General features: G+C 39.1%; 1 protein-coding gene across 1 annotated transcript in view; it reads right to left on the bottom strand.

The window, feature by feature from the left end:
- The window catches only part of LOC107747037 (CD166 antigen homolog), a 72,680-nt gene extending 60,511 nt beyond the window's left edge, over positions 1-12,169 (bottom strand). Inside the window, exon 1 of the mRNA XM_016561452.1 lies at positions 11,961-12,169. Coding sequence (XP_016416938.1) covers positions 11,961-12,018 — 58 coding nt within the window. The 5' untranslated portion in view covers positions 12,019-12,169. The remainder of the gene's footprint in view (positions 1-11,960) is intronic.
- Between the last annotated feature and the right edge of the window lie 2,464 nt (positions 12,170-14,633).

Here is a 14,633-nt window from a genome sequence, read left to right as displayed (position 1 = left end):
TACAGAGATATGATACGTTACCCTTCCGTATGCCTGAGTTAGCAGTGTGCAAGAAAATAAGAGAAATTATATTGAAAGTTCTAGTTCTGCTGCCTGAACTGAATAAAAAAGACTTTGAACCAAGTGAAAAAGGCTGATGACCAGCAGTGGGTCAAGGTTTGGCAAGTTAGCATGGCGAAGTTAACGCTAGCTGATAGATGCCATAACTATAACTGACCAAAAAGCATCTTTCTTTATTGACATCTGTTCCAAAGTAGCTGTGTGTTCTGATAAAATAGTTTTTTTGGTAAGTATGTATTAATGACAAATATTACCAGTGTCAGATTTTGTTTGGAGGGTTCTTTAAGGTTTAGTCCACCCAAAAATCTTTTCATTATTTACTCACCGTCATGTCTTTCCAAACCTGTATGACTATCCCTTAAATGGCATCAATGTACTTACATTTTTCTTGTCTACTACCTTTAACGTCACAGCTCAATATGGTTGTTAGTGAAGGGCTTGAGACTAACAGCGTTCTTGTGGTGACCTCAGCCAGTCAGTCATTTCACTGAGATGAATGGGGTTGCTATGATGACTAAAATCTGACGTCAACACAATAATGCTGTTTTGCTTTCTGAGCTTTTGCTTCATTTTAAGACAAACTTCTTGTGAACTTACTGAGCATCAGACACAGAAATAAAAAGGGAAAAATTCAGCCCTTCTATTCCTTGGTTTTGCGTCCGTGTGAGGAACATTGTGTTTCGTAGGTCAATTTCATTAAATGACAGCCGAAATGTGGTCATGAGACCACTGCACGGGCCTGAATCAAACAAATACTTCAGCTTGTGTCTCCTATATATAGAACAGCAGAAGATTAGCGCACTGCCCAGAGAAAAATGCATCGCCTCTTATCTCCAAGGAACACACTTGAAGAAATCTTTTCCGAAAATGTGTGTGCAGCCCCAACCAGAGGGGGATAGAGTGAGACGGGGAGCAAGAAAAGGAATTAAAACTCTCCACCTGCAAATAGTCCACCTAAGACGCTGGGAACACCAAAGGCACAGGCTTTTAGCTTAAATACCTTTAGTATGAGATCTACGATAAGCGCTCGTAAACCTCCCAAGAATGGTGTTATCTCTGACCGCTTTGAATGCGCTTACAGGTATTTCCAAATAAGGATGTAAAAAAAGAAATGGAAGTTGGTCAGCTTGTGGTTAAATTTAGTGTGCTATCACCCTAAGCTGTCAGCATGGATGCTAGCAGACAGCAACTAAGTTCCTTTCAAATATATTATGGCCTCATGTCGCTGGAACGGCACTTCAGAAGATGGAGTGGACTCCTTAAAGTGCACTGAATGTGCTGGTGACTTGTTATAAGCAGCAGAATTATTTATGTTTATACATTTATGAATAAATCCCAGATATATCACTGTAGTTTTAAGACCAGCTGTCGGATGTGTCAAAAATCTGAAATTAGGACCAGCCAAAAATATACAGTACTTGGTTAGCATTGTAAAAAGGGGGGAGGGGAAATCTGACTGCAATCTCTTCCCTTTTCTTGTTTCTTTCTCTTGCACAGTGGCTTTTAGTTTACATAATGGCTAATATGAACACTTTGAGTTAGCCCTGCTATTAAAAAGCTGCCATTTTTAAGGCAAAAACCATGGCTTTTAGCTGTTACAACCCATTTCTGTAGAGGTTAATGTAGGATGTGCAATTGCCTCATTTGCTGTGAGGAAAATTACAGGACAGGTCAATAGGATTATTAGAATAGCATAGTAAAGTGGAGGCCATAGGGTGACAAAATGGCAGACTACTGGTATAGCAAGGCCTACAGGGCTCTTTCAGATATACCACTCACCACTCCAGCAATTTTCTTTTCCAATGGCCTTCTAACGAGCACAGCTTCCTCAGTCTTTATATTCAGCATAGCACACTCTTTGTTTTCCTTCACGCACATCTACGGGACTTTTAACATAAGGCCCATTGTACTTGACCCCTCTGGATGGTAAATAAATCAATTTGTGCTGAATGCAGAAAGTGCTGTCACACAGGATGAATAAAGAAACAACGGATTTTGAGGAGAAGGAGGGAGGGAGCGAAAAGGGCAAACACCCAAAGGTGGGATTTCTTGAATAAATAGAGAGACGGATCCGTCCTAAAGTTTCCCTCAAATGACACTGAGAGAAGAAAGACAAAGTCAGATCGGCTAGGGTAGACTGTTGCTTCATCCTGCTCTCTGCGGTACTCCTATCACAAAAGCAGCAGCAAAACAGGGGAAATGTGTGATGTCGGTGCAGACAGTTAAAAAAAAAAACTCCCTCAACCATTAAATTTGCATGTGAAGGGAGATAAAGACCCGCTCACGAAGACAGGAATTTTGGGAGGCGTCACAAAAGCCCCTTAGGCCACCATTCTCGATGTGCCGAAACAGGTTCAGGAAGAGGGAAAAAGCAGGCTTCTTTTCTCCCCGATGTGAACCGAAGCAGATGTTGCACCGGTTGTGTGTACATAATCAACCATTTACCTCTACTCCAACTTTCAACCTTTTAAAATCGCATTAGAACGGTGCACGCTAAAACAACATGGAGCTCTGAGGGAGCTCCTCCAGCCTGCGAGAGCTGGAACTAATTTATCGCATGAGAGGATGCTTCTTCCCCTGCCTCTCAGGAGCTGTCCTAATCATTTTCACCATGAGGTTTACTGAATGTTTAACCTGTCAAAAATCCAGTGCTAGCCGACTATGGCATGTAAAGTCATGCGGCAAAGCTGTTTTGGAAATTCGAAAAGAGAATAATAAATTGATTTTATATGCCATGCATCTTTGGGAACCCTTTTGTTTGGCAATCCTTAATGATACTCCTACGTGTGATTTTAGTGGGCATGAACAGTTGAACTTCCTCCTCTGAGATTTGGGTTCAAGGTTTTCATCTCCACAATGTTATTTTTTTTATCGTGCACTCCTCCAGCCGCAGCCTCATCCACCCATTCATTCATCCTCCCTTTTGCTCCCACCAGTAACCCTTTTAAATCACATAACCAGTTTAATTTATTACTTAGGCTCACAAAGACAACAATTCAGCACCTCTGAGCATGATTTAGTGGGAGGTGCTAAATAGGGATGTGAACACGAGAGAAGAGGCCACTAAATTGTAAGTGGGAATAACATTTGACCCTTTTTCATTAGAGCTACGTACCAAGAGAAAACGCATGGTAAAGATGGATGACGTACATCTAAAATGGACCTATTGACTTCAAAAAGGCTCCCACTTCCTCTTTCGCTGGCAACCTCTGCCGCAATTGAAACTACCATGCGTAATTCCTGTCTGGGAGAGTTTTTTCCTGATTGTACCAGGGTTGAATTTTAAATATACCGGTAGTTAAAAATTCTATCAACATTTACTCACCCACATATTGTTTCAAACCTGTATGATTTACCTTCCTCTGTGAAACTCAAAAGAAGAAATTTTGAAAAATGTCTCAGTGGGGTTTTTTTTATGTTCCACAGAAGAGTCATACAGGTTTGGAATGACCGGGGATGAGTATAGGCTGGAATACCCTACACGATTTTTGCCCTGATTTTCCCCGATTTACAGTCTGAATAAGTTGACGAAGGTCAGAGCCAGTCTGCAGATTAGGATTGACAGATTCCACAGAAAATCGAATAGTGTATGATTGTCACAGACTGCTATAGACTATGAGACTTCCATCCAGTCATGGATGTTTGATATTCTTAGCCGATTTTAGAACACGTTGTTTTCATTTGTCACGTGTCTCCTAGCAACAATGCACACGTTTCTGTGTGAGTTTGTTGTGATCAGAACAACTTTAAAGTCTGTAGTATGATCCTCAGTTGTTTAGTGTATGATGCCCAGTTTTCCTTTGTGACTATTTATGAAGTCGGTAAATGTATGATGTCTGGTGTTTTAAAAATCTGTTCAGATTTTAAAAGTTGTGTAGTGTATTACAGCCTTAAATCATGACGGAATTTTTGGGCGAATGGTCACTTTAAGAAATTCCTTCAACCATGAGCAAATAAATGCCTCTTCTTTTTTTTTTGGCTCAAACCATGTTTGAGTTCATATTTGAGTTACTGTGTCACCATGCCACACTGCAAAGGACGCTGAACTGATTACAGAAGCGGCTTTACTGACAAGATGTGCATTAAATATCGCATGCGATTTATCGTGCAGCTCTAATTGGAATGACAAAAAGAGGACTTTACCTGTGATGAATTTCTGAAGTTGCAATTTAATAATTCTGCTGGAAAATGAAGTGTTCTTCATACCCTAGTAATTTTATAAAAAATATATGCTTTTCTAGTTAAAATGATAGTTCACTCAAAAATTCAAACTGTCATCATTTACCATGCTCATGATGATACAAACCTGTATGACTTTCTTTCTTCTGTTTAACATAAAAGAAGATATTTTGAAGAATGATTTAATAAAAGTCACTGGGGTCCAAAACAACATTAGACCCAGTTGAAAGAGAAAAGTATACAGGTTTGAAACAACATGAGTTTTTTTTTTTTTTTTTGGTAAACTACTAGAAAAACAAAGTTTAAAATTACAATTATGTGAATTTCCATTTATTTTAATTCCACTTTATTTGATTTAACCCTTAAATGCATACCTCGGGTCTTTAGCGACCCGGGACATCATTTCATTTTTTTAAGTTAGACATAAATTGAAGCAGATGCTGAATATCCTGTGGAAGTGCGCTCTGACGATGACAGCGATGGTAAAATCATCTGCTCAAATTGAACCCTTTTATGTTTCAAAAGGTAACAAAATATGCTTTATTTTATTCTACTGTAATTGTTCTTAAAATATCAAGAGAGTTTTTTTTGCTATTGCAGCAGTTAGAGATCCATCCATGCTGGATATATAGGTCCGGGTCGCTAAAGACCCGAATATGTAATAATGATTGGCGAAACATTCATGCATTTAAGGGTTAAATTCAAACTGCAACTGGAATTTACATGGCATTCTCAATTCAAGTCTAGATGGCACAACCTTATGCTTAAATCTGAAAGAGAAATGCTTTCAAACAAATAGGCACATTGTGAACCTACGGAAAGAGCAATTCTAAATGTTGAGAATTCGGACTGTCTCTTCCGCTCGCATTGTTTGTGCCGAGTGTCTCTGAATAGGGCCGCCACCCGTCAAGCTCACGGTTCACCCCACATTACCTTTAATAGATTTAACCAACATCAGTGCTTCCTCATTCACCCTGACAGCTCTGGGAGATCCCGTCCCTAACCCATGGAGATCATGTGTACTCTAACCTTCTTTCCATCCGCCTCTCTCACTCTATCCGGAACAGATTTAAGAGAGGGGAATTTTTTTTTTGCCTTCCTCTGTCATGCCCTTTTGGGTTCAAAGCGTCACTTAAAGAAGCGAGAGTGGCAGGCAGGAACTCTCTGCACACATGGAGAAATGCAATCTGCACATCACAGACGGCATCAAAGCGACGGACCCAGAATGGGAATCCGGTTATCGTGCATCTCCATGGCTGCCAGAAAGGTTGTGTAGCTTTGAATGTCAGCCTGAATTGAAGCGTTCAAAGCCTCAGATGGATATTTGACAGAATGTGATTTGGCGGGAGGGAGACAGGCTAAGGGCCGCTACAACTCGCAACCTTTTGTAGATGGATCTAAATGCCAGGACAAACATTTGACATTGATGAAATAATATCCTCCAGACCACCATTAACCACTACACGTGAACAAGCACCCTGATGTATGTAAATCCTTTTCTGGGGGGTATTATCGACCTCAAAACGTATGGCTTAAAAAGTCTCCGATCAAAACGCCCCATGTACGTTTCATAAACGCAAGCGGTAAACGCACTCAAATTGGTTCAACACTGTGATCTCTGAACTGATCGATACAACAACCCCGAAGAAAGGGTGACTTATGGCTCTTGCGCTATAAGCAAACTTATAAATAACATTCCAACAGCCACATAATTGCCGCTAAAACTATATTGAACGACACAAGGTGGCCTCGCCGTGGACGGACTAACCACGCTCTTGAGTTACCGCCAAAAAGTGCATGTTAAAAAACACGTTGTCTAGAAATAATTGGATGCTTGTCTAATCGATAGCCATCCCCGGACCCTTTCATTGAGTGCCACGTCAATATATTTATATCACCGGCCCATAAATGAGCAAGAGGGGCCCAAAAGAGTCAGTTATGGCTCTTTAAACCATCCCATTAAACTCAAGATGGGATAAAAAAACTCAAAAGACAGGAAGATTTGTTTGCCACTCATTAACATTCCGCCTTGCATCCTGTCATGCTGCCAAACGCCGCTGGTGTGTGGTCTGCAAGAATCACTGATATTAATAAATAAATGCAAATAAACTTATGAGTCCAATCGCATTTTATCAGCTTTCGGCCACTCTGATTATGAGCGAGAACTGGTGAGTTTGACGCCTACAGTCAGTTCTATCACAGCTATTGATCAGAAAACACTCAGCCTTGAGTGTTTTCTAAGTGAAAAGCAGGTCTGCCACCAGGAGAACTTGAATAAACATCGTTGCCACTTCCATATTTGATAGCACAGATTAGAATTCCACTGTGAAAATGATATTATTGTGTACAGCACACAAAAGTTAGCACTCTCATTTAAAGCTTATCTCTGAAACCTTGAACTTGTGTCTCCCTGTTGTGCATCGCTACACTGCTTATATGCATAACAATATTAATGCGAGAGAACAATATTCCCTCAATGCAGCACTTAAGACCACCAACTGCCTTTTATCAACCAGCAATCTTGGGAAAAGACGTTTTAGTGCTGGTAACCAACAAAACAGCCCATCAGCGTACACGACCTAATGTAAGCATTCCCTTTGATTATGTGGCAAAAGGAAGGTTGTGGGACCAGATGAGTAGATAAGACCGGCTGAAGTCTCAGTGGGCCATTTTGGGCAGTGCAGACAGCAGGTCTTCCTTCTTAGCAATGCTCCATTTAATCCATTAGCAAATGGGGAGTGCGGTTGATGGACAAGACAAAGGAGGGATAATGTACATGTGTGTGCATGTGTTCATGGGAGAGCAGTTGCTTGGTCCAACACATGGCTTAAGTAATTTACTGTAAAAGCCTGTGATGGAACATACGTGTGCACCCGTGCATGTGCGTGAGTGGTCGGGAGGGAATTTAAATATGAATAAATGATGACATAATGGCCTCGGCACTTCAACCCTTTTAAATGGTTGGTCAAAAGCACATTCTGAAACCTTAACTGCCTGTCTCATCCAAGCCTGGATCCAGTAATTTCAGAATAATACCCACAATCATTTTAGCACATGAAACATTGTTCACTTAGCCTATGCTCTCAGGTTTTTTCTCTCTTCCCACCATTTGAGACGAACAAAGCCCCAAAGCTGTAAAATTAGCTTTTACCATATGCTCCTATTGGCTCTTCCTGAAAGCAGTTCCATAGTTAGGCTTAAACTAAATGAATATGCAAATATGAATTAGACTTTTCTTTTCACTACATGCGTTTTGCTGTTTGATATCTAAGTGGAACTGACGTTAATCAGCTCAAGCCCTTGCCTGCCAATAAACAATGACAAAATATTCCCCCATCAGGCCACGGTGGCATGAATCTTTCACTTGAATGCTTAAATTATCATTATGTGGGATTTCCTGGTGGAGATGCGATTTAGTGTCGGTCTTAAAGTAATTAGGTTTTTTCATCTCTCATGCTAAACAAAGGCCTGTGCTTTTTGGTTCAGAGAGAATTTCAGTTCCTCCTCATGGTCATATGTCATTCGGAGTGACGTCACTGATATGCAAATGGAAATAAAAATATAGCTGTGGTTTCAGTAACCCTAACGTAACCCAACAAAGTTTCCAAGAGTGCCTTTTACAAATGCACATAAAGGAATCCCCAATAATTATTTTATTTAAAATATTACTATGATTTCTGAAACCTTTTCATGTATGCTACTAAATCCAGTCCACATTCATTTTTAATCATGCAGCTTTCAGAATGAGAGGAAATATTCTTTATAATCAGAATAAGGAAACGTTTCATCAGCCAGGTTATTTAATGATCGTCAAATTAATGTATTCTGGAAGCTGCACGGAACAGGTTTTTTGCTATAAAATACATCTAGAACACACAATCCAAGCAGGCAAAGATGGCAGAGGTGTTTTTTTTTTACCTGTTTCCATACAGGTGATCCGTCTCCTGTTGACAGCACTACAGAGAAACTGACCTCTTCAACACACAACCAAAAAGAGCCAGAGGGTCATAACAGCAAATACCCTTTGAGTAAAGGCTATGGGTTATGTGTGTGTGTGTGTGTGTGTGTTTGTTTGGGGTGGGGGAGAACTCTGAACTCTCTCTTGAAACTGCCCACATAGCTTACAGCAACGTCTGTGTGGGGGAAACAGACCTATACTAACATGCCTTACATCTCAGGATAAATCATGACATGTCATGTTCTGTCACTTAGAAACTACACTAGGAAATATTGAAGGATGGTATGGGTTCCTCAAGCAAGAGCATGAACCACACCAATCGCCTGTCAGATCAGACAGAATCCCACAACAATAGCCTGAACTCAAACTGTATTTTCCAATGAATTTCCAGTGCATTTATAATCAACAACATATTCTTTGTCGTACAATAAAATTAAATGAAGTTCTGCAAACAGGCTGACAAACAAGCGTTATTTTTGGAAAATGTCACATGATGAGCATTTTCCTGCTGTGTGACAGAGCTTCCCTAATTTTATGCTGAACACATTTAATTTGATTTAAAAAAATTCCCATTATGTATTGTACATGGCACACAGTTTCATACCTAAAATAGTAAAAAGTATTTTTAGACAGTATATGGGTAGATGACAAATAACATGTCAATTTATTTTATTATCAACAACATTCTAGCTTAAATTTTATTTGCATAAGGGCTTTATAAGGGAAATTGTACATCTCAGGTCTTGTAATAGGCACTTTTTCCCCTACAATTTTTAAATACCATTTTGCCATTTTAAATACCAATTAGTTTAATTTGAAATGGCCCTGCAGTGTGACAAATGATTTTGTAAAGCAAAAAATAATAATCATCTCAATTAACACGTGGTCTTGCAATTAATGTGAGCAATTATACATGGAAAATGATTTTAAAAATAGTCTGAGGTGTAGTATAGTGTGTCACACCACAGGAAATATTGACTGTATTTCTACCCGTGCATGTGCGTGAGTGGTCGGGAGGGAATTTAAATATGAATAAATGATGACATAATGGCCTCGGCACTTCAACCCTTTTAAATGGTTGGTCAAAAGCACATTCTGAAACCTTAACTGCCTGTCTCATCCAAGCCTGGATCCAGTAATTTCAGAATAATACCCACAATCATTTTAGCACATGAAACATTGTTCACTTAGCCTATGCTCTCAGGTTTTTTCTCTCTTCCCACCATTTGAGACGAACAAAGCCCCAAAGCTGTAAAATTAGCTTTTACCATATGCTCCTATTGGCTCTTCCTGAAAGCAGTTCCATAGTTAGGCTTAAACTAAATGAATATGCAAATATGAATTAGACTTTTCTTTTCACTACATGCGTTTTCCTGTTTGATATCTAAGTGGAACTGACGTTAATCAGCTCAAGCGTTTGCCTGCCAATAAACAATGACAAAATATTCCCCCATCAGGCCACGGTGACATGAATATTTCACTTGAATGCTTAAATGATCAGATGTGGTATTTCCTGGTGGAGATGCGGTTTAGTGTCGGCCTTAATGTAATTAGGTTTTTTCATCTCTCGTGCTAAACAAAGGCCTGCTTTCTGGTTCATCAAGCATTTCAGTTCGTCCTCACTGGTCATATGTCATTCAGAGTGACGTCACTGATATGCAAACGGAAAATGCAGCTGTGGTTTCAGTAACCCTAACTTAACCCAACAGAAATTTTCCAAGAGTGCATTTTACAAATGCACATTAAGGAATCTCCAAGAATTTTTTTTATTTAAAATATTACTGTGATTTCTGAAACCTTTTCAAGCATTCTAAATCCAGTCCACATTCATCAGTCCTTTAATCATGCAGCTTTCAGAATGAGAGGAAAAATTCTTCATAATCAGAATAAGGAAATGTTTCATCAGTCAGGTTATTTAATGATCAACAAATTAAATGTATTCAGGAAGCTGCACAGAGCAGGTTTTTGCTATAAAATACATCACGTTCCAACCACTAAGCTAGCTAAGATGGCAGAGATGCTTTACCTGTTTGCATACAGGTGATCAGTCTCCTGCTGAAGCATATATATAGTAGGCCTATAGCCAAAGTAAAAAGAATAAACAGTGAACTTTTGAAATTGAAAAAGGCAGATAGATAGATAGATAGATAGATAGATAATCAGGAAGAGCACGTATCTTTAGTGGGCCATTATTCAAGAAAAAAAAACATTTCAAAAAGAATGATGAGCAGTATTACAGCAGCTGCCACCTCAAAGTTGTCAATCACTTTACCGCCTTAACATAGATTAAGCCGATCTATGAAGACGAATAAAGACATCTCAAATAAATGTTGATGAGCAAACAAGCATGTGACACTGATAAAACCATACACCAGTCAAATGGCTGAATTTGTAACACACCGCCCTCCACCCCCGCAACCTCTCGTGAGCATGCACACGCTCGCTCACTCTCCCTCTCTCTCTCTCTTTCCCCGTATGCGCACACACACATAGCGCACTCACGCGCTCAAAAAGATTTAAGCTGGGCAGCGGTGTTCGCGCGCGTCTCAAAATCCCATAGACTTTAATCACTGATTAACTTGACATAAATTGTGCACGCTAGGCAACAGCCATGCCTGAACACAAAATAATGCAATCGCTTATTAAAGGGATAGCCTAGTTCATCCCAAAATTTCAGTCTGTATCTAATATCATTTCACCCCAAACCCGTGTGACTTTCTTTCATTTGTGAAAAAGAAAGGGTGAATGAAGAATATCCTGTTCCTTTTTTTTATACCCATGCTAATACAATGAATGGGGACGTGAGCGATCAAGCTTAAAAGATAACGCAAATCACAATAAAAGTATCATAAATGTAGTTCAAAAGATTTCTAGTCATCGGCGTCATACAATAGCATTGTGAATTTGATGATTCAGTTCACAAAATCATATCTGAATGATTCGTTCATCGGTCAAACTAATCATTTCTCACTGACTCAATTCCGGGCACACTGTGTGTTTTCCGTTTGTTTCTCATACAAACCTATTGTATGACTTCAGAAGATCAGGGTATTTAAAAAAAAAAAAAGTTCAGTTTGTGTTCTTCGTAAAGAAAAAAGCCACGCAGGTTCTTAACAACAACATGCGAGTGAGTAAAGGATGACATGACTTTATTATTATTATTATTTAGCTTAACTGTCCCTTTAAGGTCCGCGTTTAGTTTCTATTTGGGACTGACGCATACAATAGATCTATGATGGGATTTTCAGAAACACGCGCAGGTGTGATGTCACTGCTATATGTTTCTGCGTGTGATGCGGCTGAACCGAAACAGAAACGCGTAGTATCAACAACATTACGTCGTAAGTCAAGTCACCCGTCCACACTAAAAGTTTAAACACTTCCTATTCACTTTTCTGTACCGAGAATCCTTTAAAATTGAAAGCTTTATCGCAGTCCCCTACTGCTGGTGATAAAATGAATGAATGTGAATGTCTGAGGCGGGCACAGATGGCTTAGTCTTCGTCAGGTGGAGAGTTGACCTCTTGTTAACGTGAGAGAAATGAAAAGTGCAACACATGACCTGGCAATGATTGCCAACGAACTACGGCAACGGCTATAATAAAAACTTGTTGATGTTCATTGATGTAAGGAAGTAAAACAGTCGAATGATCACTATAGGAACGACCCTGTTCAACAAAATTCTCGGAATACGCCAGCGATGTTACATGAAAGAATGGGAGAGTGAGATTACAATATTTTCATTGTAAATTCAATGACATACCTGGATGAAACACAGCGGCTGCTATGAAGGCACCGAAAAGGCAGACAACCGATTGCATCCTTATAGAAAACCCCGGCTCTCTTTTATACAGTCCGAAGAAATTTTCAACAGAGATATGTACGTCGGAAGTTGTTTGATTGTATCAAGGGAACTCTCTGGTTGAGTGTGTTGAAAAGATCAGGCGGTTGCTCTGTGCGTAGTTCGCAGGTGAAATCTGGACGAGCAGTGGAGAGAGTGTGAATTCACGCTGGAGAGTTGGGCAGCAAGCCCCGCCCCCTGCCCGCCCCCAGCGACACGCCCTCTTCGGGTGAAGCCCCGTCGCTGTGGTAACATTTGACAAGCTGCTGTTGAATCAGAAGCGCTGGAAAGTCCGAATAATTCTAGCGAATCACTTCCTGTGAACTGGTTCAGGGAGTCATTTAAAACCATTCTGCAATTCGATCCACCTGCACACACAGCCCTTTCTAAATACTATATACGCACTACAGTACAAAAGTTTGGGGTCAGTCAGCTATTTTTTTTATTGGGGTCAGTCAGCTATTTTATTCATAAAAATGCTTTTATTCTGCAAGGACACATTAAATAATCTAAGTGAAAAGTAAAATACATTTATAATGTTACAAAAGATTTCTATTTGATATAAATGCTGTTATTTTAAACATTCTATTCATAGGATCCTGAAAAATGTATAGCAGTTTCCACAAAAATATTAAGCAGCACAACTGTTGATAATAATAATAAATGTTTCTTGAGCATTGAATTAGCGTCAGAATGATTTCTAAAGGATCGTGTGACATTGAATACTGGAGTAATGCTGAAAATTCAGATTTGCCATCACAGGCATAAATGGTATTTTAAAATATATTAAAATAGAAAACTGTAGACTATTACACTGTTTCTGTAATATATATATCTGACAATAATATATGCAGATAACTCATGAGTGTAATTTAGACCAGTTTTATATACACAAAGAAAATCTTTTAATTTTAGTCATGCAGCCCAGAATATTGGTGTGGATGAAATCTTCACAACTGAGGTGTTTCAGAAAACTGGTGTGCACTGTTTTTTGAACATTAAAGCATGTCAACATATTCTGTTACGCCAAATACACAAAATAATGATCTTTAAAAAAGCATCATATGACCCCTTTAAAAAAGCATATAATCACACAGAACACCTCACAACTAATAAAAGTCTGTGTTCAGCAGTGTCACCCCAGTTTATTTCCCACCTCGTCATCAGACAGAGAGGCTTTGAGGAAGAAACTGACACCAACTTAGTCACACTGAATTTGAAAATGAATGAAATGCAGCAATGAACCACCCCAATATCAAGGTTATTTGAATCATTGCCTGTGATCAAATATGCCTTTCACTAAATTTCAGGAAATTTCAGAAATAACATCAGCTCTAAGCGTTACATTTGCATTTGTTGTTGTTGTTTTTTCATCTTAAATGGCAAGAGAGAAATAGTGTTGTCAGCTAATGATACTTTGTCCTATATTTTAATCCAAAATTAAGAGGTTGCCCTATGAGAACAAAGTGGTCTATCAGGGGACATTCATTCTCAATTACAGTGTTGCTCTCCTTTAAGAGAGAGACAAAATGGCTTGTATTAGTAATAGCAGTAAAAGATTCATCTTTTTGTCTTCGTCTTTTCAATTTGATGCAGCTGTTTCATTATGAATAACTTCCTGACCCTCCTAAATGAATGGCCTGAGGGAAAAGTCTTCAAGGTCTCCTTATGTTTAGGGCATTAACATTAATTAGCTGTGTTTAATGGTCATAAGAGCTGTCTGTTTTTTGTTTTTAATGAAGACTAATTCTTAATATTCATTTACTGGAACTGATGAAGGACCTTACAGGACCCTCCAGGTAAGAACATGTCAATTTGAATATAATTAGACTTCACAAGACCTCTGAAACCCATTAACAAACCATATGATCGGAAAGCTGAGAAGTCCAGCTATGTTTTAGCTTAATCTTAATTACAGCTACAACTTGACTAAGTGTGTTATTATTGATAGATCAGTTTGACAGCTGAAGCCACATGTTTGGCCTCAATGTGAAATATTATGTGGCATCAAGGGGTCAAGGTTTAGCTGGTTAGCATGCCCCCTGCCCTGCTGGTAGATGACGCAACTACACCATCTGGCAGTAAATTAGTCTCTATTCTGGCAGAACAATTCTGTTTTAAGTTCTGATATTATATAATATGGCTATAGATCTTAAATGTTGGTTTAAAAACAATCACTTCACCAAAATTCACTATAAAATTCACCGTTGTCCATGAAAAGCAGACCAGGTATTGATTATATATATATATATATATATATATATATCAAAAAAGTTCATCAAAGTTGTTCTAGAAAAGAACGCATTTTGGTTTTAGGACAACTTTGATGAAAGGTTTTGTGGCATTTACATAGTAGAAGAAGTCCAATGATCTTGAGCCAGTCATTGAGCGGGAACGCGAACACCTTTCTCCAGGTAATATGTGCCTAGATTCTTCACTAAAGCCGGATTTTTTCTTTCAACTGTCAGTCCAATTCAGCACTCAATCGGTTTTGGCTGTTTCATGTCCAACCACAGCTGCGAACGTGCGCACGTTCAAAATAGATTTCATTTTCGATGGGGAGTAGACCACAGGACTGAAAATGCATTTAGCTAT

This window comes from Sinocyclocheilus rhinocerous, unplaced genomic scaffold, assembly GCF_001515625.1.
Source record: "Sinocyclocheilus rhinocerous isolate Xijiao unplaced genomic scaffold, SAMN03320098_v1.1 scaffold708, whole genome shotgun sequence".
NCBI lineage: Eukaryota > Metazoa > Chordata > Actinopteri > Cypriniformes > Cyprinidae > Sinocyclocheilus > Sinocyclocheilus rhinocerous.
Note: the sequence above shows the minus strand (reverse complement) of the source record. Positions and strands in the feature narration are given on the sequence as shown.